The following is a 21,873-nucleotide window of genomic DNA, read 5'->3' as shown; positions in this document are numbered from 1 at the left end:
CAATGGAGGCCAGCACCTGTTGGCTGTTGGCCAACCAATTTGAAATACATCACTAGCTGCTGGGCAGACTGGCAGTTCCTAGCTTCCCAGGGAGCAAGCCCCTCACCCAGGTATGTGATGCCAGTCACATAGGCAAAGGGAACAGGTTTCCCCCCTCCCTCAGGAATGTATCCACCTCAGGTTACCTAAAGAGATAGGGTAAGGTGTGTATCCTCTGCTGGGCCCTTCCTAACCAAATTGTCACAGAGCAGAGTTTTTGGGGAAAAACAGAGGTGGCCTTCTGCCACAGCATCTGCCTAGGTCCCTCTGTCCTGCAACAGCTCCTCAGTGCCCCCTTGCTCTGCTGCTCAGATATTGGGGTTGGGGGGGCTCTGTTTTTCCAGCTCGAGAGGGCACTGCACGTGGAAGCAGCCCAGCATGAGGGGGATGGCAGCCCCGCACTTGCAGAGCTGAGGCGGAGGTTTGAGAATGATGAGAAGGCCTACAGGCGCAAACTTCAGGCCTACCAAGACGGGCAGCAGCGCCAGGCCCAGCTGGTCCAGAAGCTGCAAAACAAGGTGGGAGCCCTTCCCATATGAGCCTCACCAAGGGCAGGGGCCAGGGGGAGGTGCCAGCCTTTCCTCAGCAAGCTGGTGTGACTCAGCGTAGCTGTCCTGACACCAGTGGGACTGCACCAACTGACTCCTGCTGAGGATTTAGGCTCTCCATGTGCCGCAAGGCATGATCTGCTCCTAGTCTGATCTCAGCCATTGTCCCGTGTCAGGCAGAACCCTGACAGTGCAGTGGGAGGCAGGCTGCCTGCAGGGTGCTGGCCCTGGACAGCAACACTAGCAGGGCCACCCTGACTCTGTGTATGCCCATGGTTCCTGACTTGTTGGACAGACTGAGTTTGCCTGGCATCCTGTTTGGCCAGGCAAATGAAAGAGGAGGATGTCCTTGTCCAAAGCCCTGCACAACAGGAGGGATGGTTCTTCTCAGCCCTGTGAGCACTGTAAGATGAAGGAGCACAGGAATGTATATTTCTGTCACAACAGAGTGTTTGCAAGGCAACAACAGCCAGGCCACCAATACAAGGGCATGGCAGCTTATGCCACACTGATCATCTCAAGCTGCTGCTTGCATCTGCTGGGGGCCAGCTACATGTTTCACTAGGGGCCTTATCCAAGGCCAAGGACGGTCAGTTGGAAGAGTCCTGTTGACTTCACTGGGCATCAGATCTGGCACTTTATCATCTATACTGGCACTGATAGAGAGGAAGCATGTGGGGGAAAACATTCAACACACCATGTTCTTTAGGAAACTAAGCCTTATGGAGTGACTTTGGCAGTTTTACCACTGATGCCTTCAGTGATTCGGGTCTCTCTCTCCCTTCTCTTTTCTCCTGCTTGTCTTCTTTTTTCATTCTCTTTTCCTAACTCCCTTCTTGCCCTTTCCCCCACTTCCCATCACCCTTTTTTGTTTCTCGGCCTAGGTTCTTCAGTACAAGAAAAGATGCGGGGACCTAGAGCAGCAGCTACTGGAGAAAACATCTGAATCTGAGCATCAGAAACAACTGGTCAGTACAGCTTTTGTTATGCTGGCAAGGCTGAGGCATCATACAATGAGGCATACAATGCTTTTACTCTTGACTTTGTGAGCAATTTACATATTAGTATCCCATCATGCCCTGAGTGCTTAATTGCAGTATTGCTTTGGCAGTCTGCCTAACCTCGTAAAATAACTGTTGCAAATAGACCCCTGTGTATTCTTCTGTTAATAAAATTGCATATAATTGAAATGGTTCTATTTGGCCTTCGAAGTAGCCTGGTTGTGTTGTATAACACATGGCTGTCATAGCCAGCTGGTCACTTCAGTTTGCAAAGCACTCTTTGAGCAAACAGCTCCAGCATCTCATAGCCATGGAGAACAGGTGATGAGGGGGCTTCGGCAGAGTTTAAAAGGCATGTGGGATACAGCACTTGGGATCCAGAGGAGAAAGGAGTGGTAATGCATGGAAGAAAGCATGCAGTGAGAACACTGGCCCCTGTGACTCAGCTCACTGTTTCCCTAAGGGGGCACTGCGGGATGGGGCCATTCTCAGCTCTGTTTTGGTGTCTAGCCTTTTTTGCAGGGAGGAAAGGGAAAGCAGCATAGATCTGTAATGGCCAGTGCATACACAGGCCCTTGGTAGATTGGGGGTTAGAACTGGTGTGTTCTCCCTGTTAGAAAGTGAGGAATAAGTTCCAGTGCCCAGGTAACCTCACAGCTTTAGTTCCCGATGACAGCTTAGAGAGCAAACTGAGGTGCTTCTACCCACATAGGGTATCCTGGGCCAAATTCCCCCCAAATGTAAATTGGCTTAGCTTTGCTGATTTCTCTAGGGAAGTGCTGAGGATCTGGTCCTCTGGAATTGGGGCTGCTTGCATCTTTAGGAAGAAAAGAACCCTCTGTAAGTTGCTCCCCCTGAAGCCTTAGTAGCAGACTATCCAAAGTGGTCCAGTAGGTTTCCAAGTACAGTACTGCTCCAACCCATGTCAAACAGAGTCTGCTAGGAAAAGCCCTTGACTACATAAGGACCAGACCTGGCCTGGTTCTGTGCTCCTTGGAGTGGTCTCTGGTGGTCAGAACTGCCAGTTATTTTCCATGTATCTGTCAGTTTGTGTCCAGTTGTTCCTCCCATCCTGTGTGAAGTTTACTGTCTCCTTGGGGCTGTCCTGCCTCTTTGGAAATATGCTCAACTTACCTAGCTGTTCCTCTCTTTTCTCCCATTTGCAGACACGGCTGGAGTCCACAACATCCCTTCTGTGCCACTCAGAGCATGACTATGGCACCGACTTGGAGAGCACCCTGGCCCACCTGGAGGAAGAGCAGCAGAGGTGAGTCTGCTGTCTCCAGGGCACCACAGGCTGGCTCTTATCATCCCTCTCATTAGGAGGGGAAGGAGGTGACACATCACTGGACCATTGCCCATAATTGGATGTAACTTGCCATCAGATGGTAACAACGTGTAGTTGATTCAAGCCTGAGCCAGTTTTGAACCAGTCACCCAAAGGCGACAGGCTCTGTATCCTATTAGCAGCCCTCAAAACTTCTCAGCCATAAGCACAGCTTTTGGTGTACAGCCTGTTTCCAGTTTCCAGTTCCAGATCCCAGGCATGTGATATCAGGCATGGGCTTTGATTTCTCTGCTGCACCTTTGGTTCTCAGCCTTTCACCAAGGTGCTACACATGGCCAATAGGTGCTTTTGCCTGCTTTCACCCTTCTGCTTCCCTACAAAGAGCCAAAGGGCAAATGAAATCATGGCCATTTTGTGTGACCCATCCAGGCTGTACATACCCCATGTTCACAAAGGGGGGCCTCAGTTGTGCTGCTGAGGAGATAGGCCCTGCCTACCTACTCCCACTCACCACATATGTGTCCCCCACAAGTCCATGATCCCTCTTGTGCACAACGAGAAACCCAGGTCTGCAGCATGGGTGCTGGCCTGCTGGGACACCTCCCTGAGCGTCCTCACCACTTCTAAGCTTTGTGGATACAGAATGGGAGCAGGTGGGTGCCCTGTGCCCTGCACTGGCTGCCTACAGGTATCTGGCAGGACTCCAGAGCTTTGGTTTGCAGCTTCTCACACTGTGCTGCTGCATTTGGGATGTGCAGGATTGCTCACAGTGGAGCTTACCTGTTGGGGAGCTGCTAGCTAGGAATCTAGCCCTCACTTCTGGAATGTGCTTTCTCCATGGTCCTCTGGGGTTGTGAGCCTCTCAGGCCTACAGAAAGGCTGGCATCCTTTCCCAGGACCTGGGGAAAAAGGCTGTCTCTTTCCAACAACAGGCTGTAGCTCATCAAAGAGACAGGAGTGGGCTTGCGGCAGGAATCCCTGGGTGAAATCCCATAGCCTGGGTCTGCAGGAAGTCAGAACAGATAATCATAACAGTCTACTCGGGCCATAACATCTACAGATGCAGACAGTTGGGATGCAGCTTCCTAGTGTAAGCCAGGGGCCCTAAAGGCAGGTCATTATTTGAGCTGTGGACTCTACTTTTCATTATCCTGCTAGTGTAATTTTTTTTCATACGTGCCTGGACCCATGCATGTGGGTTGACTGTAGGCCAAAAGAGTTAATAAGTGTAAATACATGGGGCTGCTCATTTCCTAGCTCAAGCACTGGGTGTTGATGCTCAGACAGTGCTTTGAACATTGCAGCACTCTATAGAATTGCTCAGTGTTCCTGGTGCCTGATGTCCACTGGCCTCACTGGCTGTCAGGCTGAACTCACAGGAAGTACTACAAGCACCAGATTTAGTGCAGGGGTTGGAGGACTTCACAGCTGTGCCCCAGGCCACTACAATCTCCACTCTGGTGAGTGGATTTCCCAGAATCCAAACCAGGAGACCAGATTCTCTCTTTCCCAAAAGAGCTCCTTACAAGCCTGGAGTAAACTTGATTGTCAGGGGTAGGGTAAATTCAAGAGGAGAGAAGCTTGGAGACTGAGAGCCAATCTTGGAGTGTCCCAAGGAGAGCCAAGGCAGAGAGGGGTTCCAAGGGCCTTGGTGGGCTGGCTGCTGCCTAGCACAGGGACTGGGACAGATGGGAATACTAGTGTCCGGATCATTTGCCTCCTAGGAGCACCAGCCTCTCCCAGCTGAACACCTTGCTGCGGGAACAGCTGGATCAGATGAAGTCCTCCAACCAGCGACTGGCAGGAGAGCTAGAGAGGGCGATGGCAGATGTGCACTGGCTGAAAGGCGAGCTGGAGCAGAAGGAGTCCCAGTGGTGCCATAGCAGAGAGGTAAATCCCTTTCATAGCCTGTTTTATTGTTGGCTGCAGTGGAGCCAGGTGGATTCACACCAGTGGGGATGCTGGCCCACTGACACCAATGGGGTTACACCAGTTGGCACTGACTGGCAACCTCGCCCATTGACACCAAGGCATTTACACTGATTTGCACCAGTTGGGCATCTGACCCTTTTTGCCATGTTCCCTCCTAGTTTCCCTGAGATTTTAAGCAACAGCTGGAAGGGCCAAAACAGCACCTGCTTGGGGGTCAGCAGCTGGGGCCTCAGGGTTCCATCTAAACATCTTTAGGAATGACCTGGATGGGACACGTGGTATCTGTAGATGACACAGTGTTACTTAGCTCAGTCAGAACCAAAAAGCATGGTAAGGAATGGCAGAAAGTCTGGGGATAGCTGGGAGAATGGGCAGTGCTATGTCAGTTGAAGAGTATTACTGTGGGAGGTGGGAAAAGTTTAATCTACTCCCACACTTAGCCATGGTCTGAATTAGCTGTTTCACCTCAGGAAAGGGGTCTGGGTATCTCTATAGACCATTTCACAGGGACTTTTATTTTTGCATTCCCCTTGGGCTTTCTGCTGGCCTCTGTCCACTGGTCACATCCTGCTCTTGCTTTCCCAGAGCTACAGCACATACCTGAGCCATGAGCACAGTGGAATCCTCCTACTCTGGCGCCAGGCAGCCACGTTGCGCAGCAATTTTGTGGACCTGCAGGCCACGGCAGAGAGGTGGGTACTACCTGCATCAGGAGCTACTTGGAGAGACCTTCTGAAGGCCCTTTGTCAGAGAGGTCTGGATGCACTGAGCTTAGAGAGCCCAGCCTCCCAGTACCATGGCCCTATCTTGAGTCCATTCTAACAGGGACACAAATCTGGCCTGGACTTTGGCCAGAAATGTGTTGGCTAATCACAGCAGCATTAGTTCCATGCAGGTAGAGGGCTCCTTCATCCTCTGGTTTCTGCTGGAAAAGTCAGAAGGGGCATGTGCTCACTTGGACAGGTCTCCGCAGTAACTACACCCTCCACCACAGGGAGGATCAGGATCCCCAAAGAAGGCATGGATTTATAAAGGAGAATAAATTATTCTGTGGTATGGTGCTGATAATGACAGCTTGGAGGAGGCTGCCATAGCTAGTGTCCTGGTGGCATGGTAGGTTTTGTGGGGAGGAAACTAAGGCAGCTGGGGGCTGGGAGCACCAGGAGGGCTTTGTAATGATGCTGGGTAAAACTGCAGGAATTTCAGTGTGGCTTTTCACACAAGGGAATTTCTCATTGCCAGAGGCCTCACTGAGGCCAAGATGGACATGGCAAGGACTGCACGCCGCCTCCAGACTGCCTGCCTGAACCTGGACTCAAATCTGCGCCTATCTGAGAACAATGCTGCCTGCTTACTGGAGAAACAGGCATTGCAGGGGGCACGGCTAGAGCAGCAGCTCCGGGAGAAGGTCCGGGAGATGATCCAGCTCCAGAGCCGCTGGGATGGAGAAAAAGTAGAGCTGAACTCCAGGTGAAAATGACAGCAAGCCTAGTGAGGCAACAGGATGATCTGTGGAAAGGTCACCAAAGGTGGCCAAAGGCCTGATGCCTCCAACAGGGGCCAGGCACCATGTCCCTGACTTTGCCTTGGGGTCAAACGACACAAAGAGCTTGCTTGTCAGCTGAGGTAAATTGGCATAATTCCTGTAAACCCAAAGGCCCAGCTAGTGTGAAGCCAGAGGTACTAAGTGGATTATACTGATTTATACCACCTGAGAGTGTGAGCTCAAAAAGCAAAACTCCTTCTACTTCATGAAAACAGTACTGAGCCAAAATTGAGAATGAACCCTACTAAAGGAGCATTGTGGGTCCAAACTAGTGCACTGTGGGTCAGTCCATAACTGAATGTATATAGTGGGCTGTACGTTCAATTTAAACCAAAATTAAGCAAGAAACCTCCATCAATCCTATTGTTTTGGAGAAGACACACTGCTTAAAACAGAAAATGGGGGAATGCAGCTCTCTGTGCCGTGGGTGAAGTCCTTGTCAGGTGGAACAAGGGTGCCAGGAGTGGTACAGGGCACATTCTGGATGGTGTGGTGATATTGTTGGCCTGTCTGTGGCTGCTCAGATGTGCCCTTCACTTTACCCATCATGTAAGCCTTAAGATCCATTGTGGGGGATTAGTGAAGAGCTGTTGTCTCGTCACCTTCCATGTTGGGACGTTCCGGGGCTCTGAGATGGACTTTGGGCTCCACTATCTTGCCCAGCTTGTGGATGAATAAAGCCAACATTTCCAGCTCAGAAGGAGACAGCCACAAAAAGATGAAACCCCTGAAAGTATTTTCTGAGAGGCCCCAAACACCCCAAATCCATAGAACAGAACCAAAAGCCACAAGTGACCCAGAGGCAGAGCCCTTTTCTGACTGGGGAGCCAGAGAAGTGAACAGTAGATGGGTCAGGACTGGGAACTTGGACAGATCTAAGTGGGAAAGACTCAGACTGGAGACCCATGGCCTGGACTGGAGACTCCTGCAGTGAAGCCCCCTGCCTGGGTGGGACCCACCTCCAACGAAGTGCAGGCTTGGGCTCTTGGCATCCAAACTCCCCTCGTGCCCTCATCCAGGCAGCCCCAGGTTCCCTTGCACAGAGAAGGAGCAGGGAGGGTGATAGTAGCAGCCCATTCCTCATCTGTGGCTGCTCTGAGTCTGAAGGACTGGCTAGAAAAATAAGTCTGGGAACCCCACAAAGGATTTATCACATCATTGCACATTATTTCTGGGAATGATGAAAGCATTACCCTGCAAATAGCAAGCCAAGGCCCAGAAGACTGCTGTTTACAAGAGCTGCAAGTCAGTGACTCATTTCCCTACTGTCAGGCTCCTTGTCCCACCCTCTCCCCCTCCTGGCATTAGGCCCTGTTTCTGTAGGGTCATCACCTTTGAAATGCAGTGTGTCAGGTGTCTGTGGCATCTGGTTCCTCACAGCCAGAGTGTGTATATAGCGCTCCCCTGGTGCCATCAATACTTGTTCTTCCTTTGTACTTTCCCCAAAGGCCCTGAAGGGTGTTCAGGAAATGTTTCCTCATCCACTAATCTCTGGTCCTGTCTTCCTCCTAATGAACCTGCTGTCTGTGCCTGGTTTGTGTCTTTCAGGATAACAGAGCTGAGTGTTTTGGCAGAGAAACTTAAAGACAAGAATGAAAAGAAAGAGAAGACCATCTCTGTCCTAAAATTGGATATTCAAAAACTGGTATACGAATCCAGAAACTCCTCTCTCTCAGTCACTCCCTCAGTCACCCACTGAAACACACACACACACACACACACACACACACACACACTTTCTCTGATCTTTCCTCATGTTCATCACTAAGAAACCACTTGTCTTTGAATGTAGGAAGCTGCCAAAACTGGAGACCTGCTGGAGGTGAAGGACCTGAAAGGCGAAAGTGAATCACTTCAACGAATCCTGAACAGCATCATTCAGGTGTGCTCCCTAGTAGAGCGAAGGGATAAGTTTGTGGTTAGAGAACTAGGGCATGGAACTGTGACTCAGACTGCCCACTTGACCTTGGGCTAGTCACTTAGCTGCTCTGTGAGTGCATCTACACAAGATGCTATGTTGCTATAGCAACAAGCTGCGGCAGTGTAGCTCATCACTATGGCAACGTAGCATCGGTGGGCACTAACCACGATGCCAACATTACTGCGTAGTAGTAGCTTGTTGTTACTGCATAGTAGGGTCAGAAACAACCCTTGCGCTGCCAGGACTGTGCAGTAATAGCAGTTACTGAGCAGTCATTTAGTACTTGCTAAAGTAAATAAAAATAACTGTACAGTAAAAACTGCAGTTGGGCACACATGTAGATGCACCCAGTGTCTCACATCTCAAGCTGTAAATTGAGAATCATAGCCCTGCCTAACTTCCAGGGGCATTGTAAAGATAAACACATTTAAGATTATGAGGCACCATGGTAATGAGGGCTATATAAATCAGACAGACAACAGAATCCAGTCAGAGGCTCTTATGAAGATGCCTTTCACTTGGTAATAGCTTTAATGTGGTAATTTATGTCATATGGCTTGAAAGTGGGAACTTGACAACTAACTATACAGAAAGCAAACAAGAATGTTGGTTGTAGAAGATATTTTCCTGTGTGAGAGTTAAGAGTGAGTGTGTCACAGAAGGGAGTGGGGCAGGGCTGAGAAAGTCTAGGTTGCTTTTACAGGACATGTTCTCATAAGGCTTGTGTCAATGAGAAGTTAATCAGCACATGCCAGTTGGTTCTCAACTGGTGCTGCTATAAAACAAATGTAGGCATGCAGCCCTGCCACTGCTCTTCTCACTTTTATTGTTGTCAGTCGCCTTCCTATTGGGGTCATTTGTTTTTGTCAGAAGAGGCCCTGATTCAATAAGGGACATCTCTGAGCGTGTGTGGAACTCCCACTGATTGCAGTAGGGCTAGAATACTTAATTGGATAAGGTTCATTGGACTGAAACCCCTGCATGGGGGGGCAGTCACAGCTGAAAGAGCAATCTGTAGAAACCTGGCAGGTGGGCAGGGGAACCCAAAAGAGCGCAGGGCTGGGATGATAATATATGCAGTGACCTTGTGCATGTCAAGTGGTGCACCCCACTGATCACTGATAGACCTCTCCCCTACCCAGGACAGGCAAGCAGACATGGAGGTGCTTAGCAGATCTGTGCATCAGACTCTGAGATAGCAGTGGGGCTGTTTAAGGGGCAGGGCATATGAATCAAGACAGGAGCTGAGGGCACAGTGCTGGATCAGGGTAAATTCACCATGCAGACAAGGCCTGAGGCAGTTATGTCGGTGCCTATAGTGTCAGAGGAACAGAGGCAGCTGAAGTTTGCCATATTTGGGAAGCACTGACCTTGCTCACTGGATTCTCTCCTTAGCTGGCTCTGGCTGATGCAGAGGGTGCAGGACCCCTCTCACCGGGCAGCATGAGGGTAATGGTCAAAGAACACCTTGGCAGACCACACTCCCCTTTGCACTCCAGTTCCCCCCAGCACCGGCGGGGATCACCATCCCGTGTGTCCTCCCCATTGCACCAGGACACAGTCCTGCAGGCCGTGCAGGGTGCCCTTCAGAAGCGGCAGCAGCACGAGCAGGTAAGGGTCTGAAGCCCCTGGTGCTCCCAATGGCTTAGAGCAGGGCTGACCTCCAAGGGGCAGATTTCCCTGGGGAGCAAAGTGATGGCCCGTCCTCCAGCTGAGCATTGCATGTCACAGGGTTTGCAGAGACCAGGCACAGCCAGCCTGTCTGAAACTATGCCAGCCATGGGGGTGGGGAGCAGGATCTACCATCAGAGGAAAAGCAAGCCACACAAGCACATACTGCACTACGTGGGTTGCTCAGCTGTAGCTAAGTGAGGTGAGGTGGAGACCCAGGAGTCCTGAGTTCTATTGCTGGTTCTTCCACTTTCCTGCTGGGTGACATGGGACATATTGCTTTCCTTCCCAGTGCCCAAGTTCCCCTCCCCGGAAATGGAGAGCATGGGGTTGACCTCCTCTGAGGCTGTATAAAGCGGACCTGACAGGCTAACAGAGTGAACTGGGAGAGAAGACAAGGAACAGTCCAAAGGAGAAAGCATGAAACGGAAGGGGGAAGAAAGGCCAGAACCAGGACATTGCAACTCTGGGGAGAGGGGCAAGGAGGTTTCAGCTGAAGTAGACCAGAGGCCATACTTAAACCTACCCAACATGAGGGTCCTGTCACCAGCAGAGGTGGTGGGAGACCAGCAAATTGCATGAGCCTCTGATGTGCATCCAGGCCTGTTGTTTTGGAGCTTGTTCTGAAAACTCCCAGCAGGGCTGTCTACCCCAGTGCAAGTGCTCAGTGTTACTACATGGAGTGCATGAGTCAGAAGCTCAGCCCCCATCCCTTGGTGGCTGGGAAGCACTCAGCCAGTGTTTCAGCTTCCTAAGACAGAAAGACAGTGGTCTGAGTGGTGAGCCTGGTAGGGTAAGAGGTGGAATTGGCAGGGATCTGTGGGAATTCAGTAATGCTGAGAGCAACTCCCAGAATGCCCTAATGAGAAGACCTTCAGTGAAGCTCATTGTTTGGGCATCACTAGTCCCAGGTTTGCAGTAGGCTTCTAGACATCCCTCAGAGGGGAAGAGCCCCAGCTATTAGCTCAGTCTGGGGACAGAGCCACGGGCAGCAGATTCACAGAAGTTTAGGGCTGGAAGGGACCTTGTGAGATCATTGGGTCCCGTCTCCCTGCTCTGGGTAGGAAAGACTGGTGAGGTCAAATAACTCCATCAAGGTATGCATCCAGGCTCCTTTTAAAGATCTCCAGGGTAGGTGCCTGCACCACCCCCATTGGGAGTCTATTCCAGAGTCTGGTCACACAAACCATGAAGAAGTTTTTCCTTATATCCAGTCTGAAAACTTCTTCTAGGAGTTTATGACTGTTGCTACTCGTTTTCCCATGGAGTGCTTTGGTGAATAGTTGTGTGCCTAACCCCTGATGCTCTCCCCTGATACATTTATAAGCTGCCACCAAATCCCCACAAAGTTTTCTCTTTTCTAGGCTGAACAGTCCCATATCTGTAAGCCTTTCCTCATATGGATTGCTCTTCAGGCCTCTAATCATATGAGTGGCTCTTCTCTGGACTCTCCCAAGCTTCTCCACATCCTTCTTGAAGTGTGGTGCCCAGAACTGGACGCAGTACTCCAGCTGCAGCCTCACCAATGCCAAGTAGAACAGGAGAATAACTTCCTTAGTTTTGTTTGAGATGCATTGGTTGATGCATACCAGCATATTGTTTGTTCTGATAACTGTAGCATCACACTGGTGGCTCATATTCTTTTTATGGTCAATTATGATCCCCAGGTCTCTTTTGGAGGTGGTGCTACCTAGCACCAATGGGCATGCAAAGTCACTACATCCCTCTTTCGCCTTAACAGCTCTGGCCCTCTCTGGCAGGTTAGCAGGGTATGACATGCACTTGCATTTTGTACCACATTTATCTCTCTCTGTCTGGCCAGGAGCTGTATTTGCAGTTGCAGTCTGCCCGAGACATGCTAGGGGCTGTCAGGAAGCAGCTGTTCGACTGCCAACAAGAGGCACAGGTGGCACAGCAACGACTGCAGGAGCAGAGGCAGGAGCGGGAGGAGCTGGCGGGAGCCCTGGAAGACTGCAGACAGGATCTGGAGTGCTGCAAAGCCTCTGCAGAGATTCTTGGCAGGTGAGCATGGCAGCAGAGATCCACCATGTCCTGGAGTGATGTCCCTCAGGCCAGAGTCACTCCTCAAGCTCGAAAACATGCCAAGCCATGGTGGGCAAGGTATTGCTCCATAGTTCTGTGTCAGGTGAGAGTCCCTACAGCACTCAACCCCTGAGGTCTCAACCCAAGTGAGAGGGACTGCCCATCCCACCAATCTCCAGCTCCTTGACCTCCCTTGATCAGAGTTTGTGGTGATGTTTTGACAGAGCTGGGCAGCATTTTTCATTCCAAATCTTTTTACTGACAGTCTCCCTCCCCTCCTTCCCCAAGAGATGTACATTCATACTGATATTCTTTTTTTGGATGAAAAATGGAATTTGACAAATTTTTAAAGATATTTTTTCTCCCATTTTCTCTCCCGCTTTTCTTTTCCCCTCCCCTTATTCATCAAAAAGATAGGGAAAAAGGGAAAATGAGATGGAGAAAAAAATCTCAAAAAGAAAACCTCAGTTTCCTTTTTCAAAAACCAGGACAGATTTCAGAGTTTATCTTATTTTGCTAGAAAATGAAAATGTCACAAATATTTGTCAAGCCCACTTTTCAGCTTCCATTTTTGACCAGCTCTCCATATGAACAAGATATGGGTAGCAAGACACTATGATGCATATAGGAGGGTACCAGGGGCTAGATAGAGAGGAAAATGCAGTCTGGTTTTCTGTTCAACCCAGCAGTCTGAGGGGCAACCTGTCCTTGGACTGTGACCTCCAGATGTGACTGCACCAAATGTTGGGTTCTCATAGACTCTGCTACCCACCTGTGCTCTGCTCACCAACCTGTGTGAGAAAGCAGTTATGCCATGGAGCCTCCATATGGAAGGAACAAACTGCCTGAACCATTGACATTTCAGATTTGCCCTTTCTAGTAACTTTTTTAGGTCCTCAGCAATATTGAAATATTAGACCAAGATAACCAGAATGTTTATGTTCTTTGTTCCTGCTGGCCCTGACTCCTCGCTGGGGCTGGGTTTTTGTATAGCTGAAGCTCTGCTGGGATTCCTTCTTCTAAAGGGACACTTCTGTCCTTTGTGCTGCAACACTCTTTCTCCTGTGCTGGGACCTGCATGTGCTGGATGCCCTGACATTTCAGTCATTGTCACTCAGGAAAGAGCCTGAATCTAGATCCACAAACTCCTGCTGCTTGGGCTGAAGAGCTCACCCCATGAGCCTGGAAGAAGTCAGGAGCCTCCTGATCTGTACATGGTCCAGCCACTTGAGGAAACAATGTGTATCACACTACACCAGGGCCAAAATAGGTCCATACATTTTTTTTTGGCCTTCTCAGGGAGAAGGAGACCTTGGAGATGACAGTTGGAGGTCTGAGAGAGCAGGTGGACTCCTCCCGGCTGGAAATGGAGAAGCTGAAGACAGTAAATGTGGAACTACAAAGGCAGCGAAACATCATGGAGGAGCAGAAGGAGGATCTGGCCAAGGAACGGGAGCGATCAAGGAAGGAACTGGAGCGAGGGTGAGGAGTTGTCCTTGGAGGCCCCCTCCACTATGCCCATATCCCATCTGCAGTGCTGCAGTCCCAGGGGAGGTGGGGTCCAGTGGGGTCCTGATCCAGTGACACATGTATGAGGGCAACAGTGCCAGAACAGTGTTCTCATTCCATGCTCATTATGCTACCTGGAGAAAGCAGGGGTTGTCTCCACTGCAGAATAGCCCTGATCCATGTCCTAAGCAACAATAACACCTCCAGCTGCATGCTGTCAAATGGGCTTAGCAGTTGGAGACCTGGGAGTACAAGTCTGCCTGACTAAGAAAGGATGGCAGTGTGACATGAAGCTGAGATGGTTCATGAGGAAACCCAGTTGTTTACTGCCCTGTACCTTGGCCAAGGGAGCATAAGCCCTATTCTGAACTCACACTGTACTGGTGTCAATGACTATACATGGAGGCAGCTAGCACAATGTGGACACAGGACGCCTTAACACTGGTATAGTTTACATCTGGCATGAACTACACTGGGACCTATTGTCCTGACCTGGTTGCTACCTCAACACTGGGTGATGTAGGACCAGAAAACAGCCTGTTTGCACTGAGCAAATAACTATCCAAGGATAGCTGTGTGTGTATAACATACACCAGAGTAACTTTCATCAGTACCGGCAGTTTTGCCCCAGGGTAGCTCTGCACACAATTCTAGTAAGTTATATTGGTGTAGAGCTCTATGCTTTTTTTTCACACTGGGGTAAAGGAAGCTTATGCCAGTGTAAAGATGCCATATGTCTGGGGCCAGAGGATTAAACCCCTACACTTTACCTTATTATTCATGTTTCTCCCATTTGTATAATTCCTTCAGGCAAAGATCTTTAGAACAGGTAGAGGAAAAGACCTCAGCCTTGAAGAAGGAATTCGTGATGGTAAAGGAATCCTTGAACCAGGCTACACTGGAGAAGGAAGTGCTGGAGAGTGAAAAGGAAGGCTTAAGCAGTGCACTATCTAAAGTAAGTCTCCAAGGAACATGCTGTGATCAGCTCCTTAATGGGCCTCGAGGCCCAGAAAGACCTCTTGCTGCTGGCATTCCTCCTCTTGTTCCTAGGGTTTTCCTATTCATGCCTTCTCTTCTCACTTCATCCCCTTTCATGGTAGAACAGAATTTAATATCCATGCTTTGCATTTCCCAGTGTGTTTTAGAAGTGAAGTACTAAACAATAATGCCAAGAAGAAGCCATTTAGTCAAATGTAACAACCAGGAGAGCAGCAGGAGGGTGGAAAGAGGCAACAGCAGCCTGTCAGTAAGGTTTATCTCCATTGCTGGAGGATGCTGATTCCTCCCTCATTTCTTCCTGATTCCCTAGTAGAAGTTGGCAGAAGGAACATAGTGTAGCATTGTTTGGGGATAGTGACACCTCACCCTGGATCTGAACTACCCACATAGTAATCACGTGTCCAAGATCAAGCTGGAGATTTGAATCGGCAGGGCTAGAGTATCCCAAAGCACCTCCTGGATATAGGTTGCCAGCCCCACTGATTTCACTGGGGTTTGTGCTCCTGCATCATTTATGCTCTTTTGAAACTCCTTCCCACACTCTAGCCTAAAGGCCAAAGTGACACCAGCTGAGTCAACCTGATGACACTCCTGGGACACCCAGCCCTTGCCAAGCCACATTTACTTCTCACACATCTACCAGTGCCAGGAGCACAGGAGCCTGGATGGAGGCTTGAAGTGTGATGGGTGAGCTGCCAGAGCTTGGCAAGCCGTCATCAAGAGCTGCTATTTCACAATAGAAAATGCCTTAAAAGCTCATTTCCTTTCTTGGAATTAACATGCTTCCCCCACCCCACACACCCATCCTCCCAGTCACGACCCAATGTCCATTGAAGACAGCTGGCATGAAATTGGGTCCCGAAACTACATTTTTTCTTGGAGACCAGCAGAATCAGCAGAGAAAGTTGTATCTAGAGCTGAAGATGTCCAGGCTTCAGCCCGGCAACATTTGTGGAGGCTTACTTTTTCTCACCATACTGCTGGTTGAGACATAGCAATGGCACTGCCCTGCAGCAGGGAAAAACCCAAGCTAGGCCTCTTCAGCTCCATCTTTGACCACCCTGGCCAACCTGTTATTTCCCAGACAAAAGTAAACCAGGCCAGAATTGATCTCTTCCTCACTGAGCAACATGTTCACTCTTCCAGTAAATCCTGGGAAGTGAATGGCAGTGAGCTGAGAATAGACTGGGTGGGATAGGATAGTAAAGCCATAATAGCACTGACGCATCACCCCACCCCACATGAGTAATGTCATGCAGGGCTCCAGACTTGCTATATAGTGGCTGAAACACAGTGTGACCCATGCAGAGGTACAGCAGGCTGGATTGCTCAACTGGCTGCAACATAACAGGTGGAACACGGGGCTCCAGCATCAGGTTGGGCAGGTGTAACTGATAGCACTGAGTAATACTGGGGAGGTGAACTCCAGAGGCCAGTCATTCTGGCACACTGATCCTATCTGTCTCACCATGAATTACAGGGGTGGTGGGGATACTTGCATCTTGCTTTCTTAGGTCCCCAGGCAAGAATTCTTGATGCAGCAATGCCATTGGATTAGCTAAGAATTTCAAAGGTGTTTGGGTGGGCCCTGCAACAGGGAGTGGATAACAGTGTCCTTGCTAGCAAAGCCTTGCTGCCTGTTTGATACAGCAATCAGTAGGAAAGGTCACAGCAGCCCTAGGGGCTGATTGTGGCATTAGGCTACATCTTGCTTTGGAAAAAGGACTGCAGCAGGCACTGGGCATTTACTGATAGATCTTTGCTTGCAGAAGGTCTAGAGGTTTGGCCCAGAGGCTGCAGAGGCCCACTGACCACACAGCATTTCAGCTGGATCACCAGCTGCCACAGCCTGCCAGACAGCTTCCCACCAGGGAACTCTTCATCTCCTAAGCCCTTCCAGTGGCTTATTCCAGAGGATTCTCATGTTGGGCTCTGCATCTGCACAAAAGCTGAACAGAAACTCCCAAATGCCCCAGGATATGAATATTCCACTCGTTGCTAGAAGACTCCCAAGCCCTGGCCAAGTGCTGAGGTGTCTCTTCTCTCCTGCAGGCAGAGACCAATTGTGTTGAGCTGGAGCTGGCTCTCAACAAGATGAAGTCGGAGAATTCTGACCTGAAGGACTCACTGGGCAAGATGGCAGCCCTCATGGAAGGTCTGGCCCAGGACAAGATCAGCCTCAACCGCACAATTCTGCAGGTAATAGGCCTCATGGGTCACTTTCTCTCTGTACCCACCCACCCCCTCCAGCCAATTCTGGCACTCAGCTCACCTGTGCCCTGTCCCTGTGTTTGTCATATCCCCTCCCCTCACCCCATACACACATATATGCCTCACTGCCAGTCTCTCTTATCACAAACCCCCCAGGCCTTGCTTTGTGCTGTGCTCTGCCCCTGTGCCCATCACACCCTTGCCAGCCAACCCAACCCTTGCACTTTGCCCCTATGCCTATCACTTCCCACTGCAGCCAACCCAGTCCCTGCTCTTTGCCCTCTGCCCATCACACACCTTGCAGCCTGTCCACTGATAGTCAGCTGTCACTTAGCCTTCAGCATCAGGAGCTGTTTCCATTTATCCCTGCAAGGTAGTGCTAAATGCATGGCCACATACCCTTTGGCATCACAGGCACTTGGCTGAGGCTGATGTGTTGCACTAGAAGAATTCCCATGGGGGTGGAGGGAAGCAGTTTCCCTCCTGCTGCTGTCCCTGGAGCCTCCCAGCCTCCTCACACAGCTCCCATGCCTGGCTAAGCATATTCTCCCCGGTTGCCATTCCCTGAAGCCCCTGTGCTGGGGTTTTTGAAACCTGTTCTCCAGTGTGTCTCTCCTCTCCCTGTTTCTGAGGGGACTACTGGTTGCCTAGAGTGCTCACCTCCAGCATTTTCTACCCCACAGCTACCCCCCAGCAACAGGTTCCCTTCCACCCTCCTGTCCACTTCCAGACAATAGCATTAATCTTATGGGCAGAGATTTAACCTTGGAGCCATCTGCCAGAGTGTCTTGCTGCTTCCTGGAGGAGCCCTCCCCCAGGACTGGGCTTCTGGCTCTGCCCTCTGTTGTACAAGGCTCCATGGCTCTGGAGCAGCTGAGCACTGCTCTCGCTCCAGCCTGCTCTCTCTCCAGCGGATTCCCCTAGGTGCTGAAACACATGACATTTTTCCTGCATCTTCCTAAAACCTGATCTGTGCCAGAAATGTTGCAGTCTTGTGAACACCACCCCAGCAGGGCTTGTAATCACTGGGAGCTCATAATTTCAGTGAGGCCTGAAATGGGGGGAACTGGGGCTGTTCCATGCTCCACTGCTTATGCCAACAACATTTATAACTTCAGTAAGACTTCAAACATGGGTCTGCTGACCCTGTGCAAGCCGGGACCCACCTCCGCTGTATGTGGCAGGCTTCCCGGAGCTCTGATGCTCCACACGCATGGCCCATGGATACAGCCCTTTGTTTCAGTCAAAGTCCATTCCCTCGTCTCCAAGTCCAATGAGCTTGGAAGGAGCCACAGGTCCAGAACAGCATGAGGCTGGGCTAGGGTTGAGGATAAACTATCCCATCCAGGAAACATTGCAGAGGGCTGACGCAGACTCCCTTTCACCCTCCGGCAATAGGGAGTCAGGCTGTATATGGCTGGACCTATTTGAAAATGGTCAGATAGCTCCCCCCTGCTGCCCCCCTGCTCCAGTTGGAAAGTGTGGTTTCCCTGAGAACGTGACATGGAAAGGGTTTGTTTCAGACAGGCACCTTCATTTTTCCATTCACAGCACACATTTCAATGTGAGGGGCCACATTCTGATTCAGACTTTTCTTTTTCTCCTGGAATGACTGAAAATTTCCCCTGGCAGAGAGTACGCCACAATGGTCGGGGCTGAAATGTTTGGCAGAGATAAAGTAGCTTTGTGCCCTGTCTCCAGGCTTGTCCTCTGCCCAGTGATCAGAGACCTCTGGTGCTGCACGTTGGCATACAGCCATTGGCACCAATGCAGCCAGTAGCTGTGCTGATCTGTAGAAGCTCTTGGGCATCAGCAGTCTGGAGCAGTAGTTAGAGCAAAGCCGCCCCAAGGGGTCTGGGCCAGACAAGTGAGCTGAAGGTCAAGAGCTGAAATTCACATCCAGTGTCAGAAGGCTGGGCAGATGGCTGGGCAGAGATCAGGGCAGACTCTAAAGGCAGAATCACAGAAACATAGGACTGGGAGGGACCTAGTCCAGCCTCCCACTCAAGGAAGGATCATCAGATAGGGCTAGGCCTCAGCTGCGTCACTCCAGATCTAAGCAGACTGTTGCTGCCTCTGTGCACATCACTTAAATGGCTGAGCAGCTTGAACTAATGAGAACCAAGGGTACATAGCCAGGCAGGCAATGGGTGAGTGAGGCAGGTCCTCTTCCCTACTCATGAGGGCAGATCAGCTTACCCTCCCTCAAGGGTCTCCCTTGCCCTTTGCTCCACAAACACTGAAAGAGCCATCTTCTGACTCCCTGGCCTTCTCTTTGGCTTTTGGTGTGGTGAAGCTAGAAGAAGAGAAAAGTGCACTGCTGGACTGGAGGCAGGAGCTGGAGCAGGAACGAACCAGTTTGCGAGAGCAGCTGGCACAGCAGGAACAGGAGATGGCACACACAAGTGTAGCAAGGAGGGGGCTGGAGCACAGCTTCCAGGTAGCGGAGGAGAGATGGGCGCAGCTGGAGGACAAAGTGGCAGTGCTGCACAGGGACAAGGCCCAGCTGCAGGAGAACCTGCTGCAGGTGAGAGCAGGCTATGGGTGGTGGGGTTCCCCTGGCAGGCGAGATGTCCTGGCTCCGTCGCTGACATGCTGAGGGGCTTTGCAATGTGGAGCAGTGGGCACAGGAGCAGGCCAGGAACACAACTGGGACTTAGCAGGGCAGAGCCCAGGCCTTGATTCTCCCCTGGCTCTGGGGACATAGTGGTCTGCTCCAGCGCTGCACATTATCTCCTGGTGCAGCAGCTCAGTTGAGCAGAGAGCTGAGCAGGGACAGAGCATCCCCAGTCCCCCTGCATGGGGGATGGAACAGCTGAATCAGAGGGGCTCTTTTCCCACTTCTCCAGCAATGGGGGAAGCCAATACAAGGGCTGCAGCAAGGGGCCCAGACTGCTCTTGTTTTACCACCTCCCTCTTTGCCCCGGTCTGCCCAGGCCAACAGCCAGAAGCAGGATCTGGGAGAGCAGCTGGCTCAGAGCCGCCAGGAGACAGAGGCGCAGGCTAATGCCCTGCTCCATGCCCTTCAGGAGAAGGAGGAGCTCACCAAGGAGAAGGGCCGGCTGGCTGTGGAGGTCACAGTGCTGGAGCGCCAGAGGAAGGGCCTTCTGGAGGAGGCAGACACACTCAGGTACCAGCATCCCTGGGACCCCAACGGAGAGCAGCTGGGGGCTGACTTGTGGACAGGTGGGTATTGTGGCAGGGGTAGGTCTGGTCTCTCTGCCAGACGCTTCTGGTTCCCATTCTGCCATGGCACAAACCTAGAAACAGCCCTTCTCCACAGGGAGTCAGGCTGACCTGGCTGCCTATGGTAATCAGCATGGCCATCACAGAGAGTGATAGTTGGTCATGAGCAGCAGCTAAGGCACAAGGCAGAGGCAACTGCCAGCTTGAATGAGGTCAGAGGAAGAAACAAGTCAGCCCTCAGCCCTTTCACCTGTCCACACACATGTATATGGTGACCATGGGCAGCCATGCTGCATTCTGGCTGCATAGTGTTACATCAAGCCGTCCCATAGGTAGCTGCCACAGAATGGCTGCTGGGAACACACACCACTGAGAACAAGAGGAGAATCTCCAAGCGCACCCCTTTCCTGCAACTGTACATGCTCTGCACACCCAGCCAAACTTACCTGCGTATCTGGGTCCATGAAGGCAGTTTTCCTTAAATGCTCCTGGTGATAACTGTTCTTCTGGCATGGTTTAGTACCCACCAAAGTGTTGGGAATTAAAGCCCAGTTATTGGAAATGGAAGGCTCCTCCCTAACTTGTTCCTGCAGCCATATGGCTGAGGGCAGGCAAAACTTTGGGGCATCTGAACCCCAAGCCTCCAGGCTTGGGCCTGCACATAGGGTACCTGCCAAAAGACTTTGGAAATATTTGAAGCCCCTGGTGGGGGTGAAGGATGTTTGCCAGTTGTAGGGCCACTTATGGTTCTGGACTGACTCATGGATTTGATTTGGCTTGGAACATGAAAAATTTCTTAAAAAGAAAAAAACAAAAACACCCAGCCAAATAGTGTTTCAGACAGAAGTTTGGCCCCAGCTGCACAGTGTAACACTACTCACTTAGAGTTTCCTCCTGTCTCATCATGGTCCCACCAGGGTGCTTTTTCCTTCCCACAGCAGGGATTCATGTGCTGATGTCTTCTATTAGGGGCCAGGGCAGCCATACCTTTACTTCCTGGCCCTGAGGGTTTTCTACTGTGTTGCAGAGCTGAGAAGGATGAGCTGGAAAACAGTCTTTTTGAAATGCAAGAACTCACAGCACAGCTGGAGGCCCAAAAGGAGCTGCTAGAAGGGGAGAAGCAAAGCACAACTGAAGCCAAGCAGGCTCTCCAAGGTACCAAGGAAACCTTGCTGCCACCCCCTTTCTTCCGCTATGTAGCTTCAGTCAATAGGCTCACTCCAGTGACCATGTCCTCTAACACTTAGTGCCAATAACCAGGGCATGCGGTAGAGTCACAGCAGTGTGGCACCTCTGCCCCTGGGGAGAGAGCCTTGAGGTTCACAGTCCCATAAGGAAGGCTGATTTGTTTCACAGTGGAGGTGGAAAAGGCATGGCATGAGCTGGAGCTTCAGAAGACCAGGCTGAAGCAAGATGTAGAGTCTCTAAAGCAGCAGCTGGCCCAGATGGAGATGGAGACCCAGCAGTCCCTTCAGAATCAGAAGCTGGCCCATGAGGAGAACTTGAGGCGTCTGAAGCAGGAGAAGGTGAGGGCTGATGGAGTAGGGAGCCCCTGTGCACTGGGAATCAAAACTCCTCATCAGATGATGAACAAGGCCTGCTTTTACTAAGGGCAGTCACAGGCTAGCAGGAGAGCATCCCCAGCCTGTGGTGGATTTTCCAGTTTGTAAATAAAGGTAGGACATCTTCTGATGGAATCACTAGCTCAATCATAGATTATGGCTGACACCCCTACTGAAATCCTCTGACTGGGGTTATACAGGAGGTCAGATGAGGTGATCAGAGTGATCCCTGCTGGCTTCCAAATCTGAATCCTTGAAATGACAAAAATCATACCAACTATATGAAGGTACCTGCCTTATGGGCTGTTTAGCAGCTTCAGTGATACAGGCTAAGTCTACTGTCCCTGTAAGATCCATCCTGTACACCAACACTGTCCCTTACATCTGTGGCCTGCAGTGCTGCTGAGCTCTGCCAAG

The 21,873-nt window shown here is 50.8% G+C and overlaps 1 protein-coding gene across 1 annotated transcript in view; it reads left to right on the top strand.

Annotated features, from left to right (window-relative positions):
• Positions 1–21,873, top strand: part of CROCC2 (ciliary rootlet coiled-coil, rootletin family member 2) — a 78,738-nt gene that overhangs the window by 13,285 nt on the left and 43,580 nt on the right. The window contains exons 4-20 of the mRNA XM_019543058.1: positions 384–557; positions 1,472–1,555; positions 2,755–2,855; positions 4,601–4,766; positions 5,394–5,500; positions 6,051–6,278; positions 7,903–7,999; positions 8,147–8,236; positions 9,671–9,886; positions 11,769–11,968; positions 13,289–13,471; positions 14,309–14,453; positions 16,550–16,696; positions 19,005–19,235; positions 19,645–19,838; positions 20,922–21,049; positions 21,251–21,420. Coding sequence (XP_019398603.1) covers positions 384–557; positions 1,472–1,555; positions 2,755–2,855; positions 4,601–4,766; positions 5,394–5,500; positions 6,051–6,278; positions 7,903–7,999; positions 8,147–8,236; positions 9,671–9,886; positions 11,769–11,968; positions 13,289–13,471; positions 14,309–14,453; positions 16,550–16,696; positions 19,005–19,235; positions 19,645–19,838; positions 20,922–21,049; positions 21,251–21,420 — 2,661 coding nt within the window. The remainder of the gene's footprint in view (positions 1–383; positions 558–1,471; positions 1,556–2,754; positions 2,856–4,600; positions 4,767–5,393; positions 5,501–6,050; positions 6,279–7,902; positions 8,000–8,146; positions 8,237–9,670; positions 9,887–11,768; positions 11,969–13,288; positions 13,472–14,308; positions 14,454–16,549; positions 16,697–19,004; positions 19,236–19,644; positions 19,839–20,921; positions 21,050–21,250; positions 21,421–21,873) is intronic.

The sequence above is a fragment of the Crocodylus porosus genome, unplaced genomic scaffold (genome assembly GCF_001723895.1).
Source record: "Crocodylus porosus isolate Cpor-Errol unplaced genomic scaffold, CroPor_comp1, whole genome shotgun sequence".
In the NCBI taxonomy this organism is placed as follows: Eukaryota; Metazoa; Chordata; order Crocodylia; family Crocodylidae; genus Crocodylus; species Crocodylus porosus.
The sequence above is the reverse complement of the archived record's forward strand: the minus strand, read 5'-3'. Positions and strand labels throughout refer to the sequence as shown.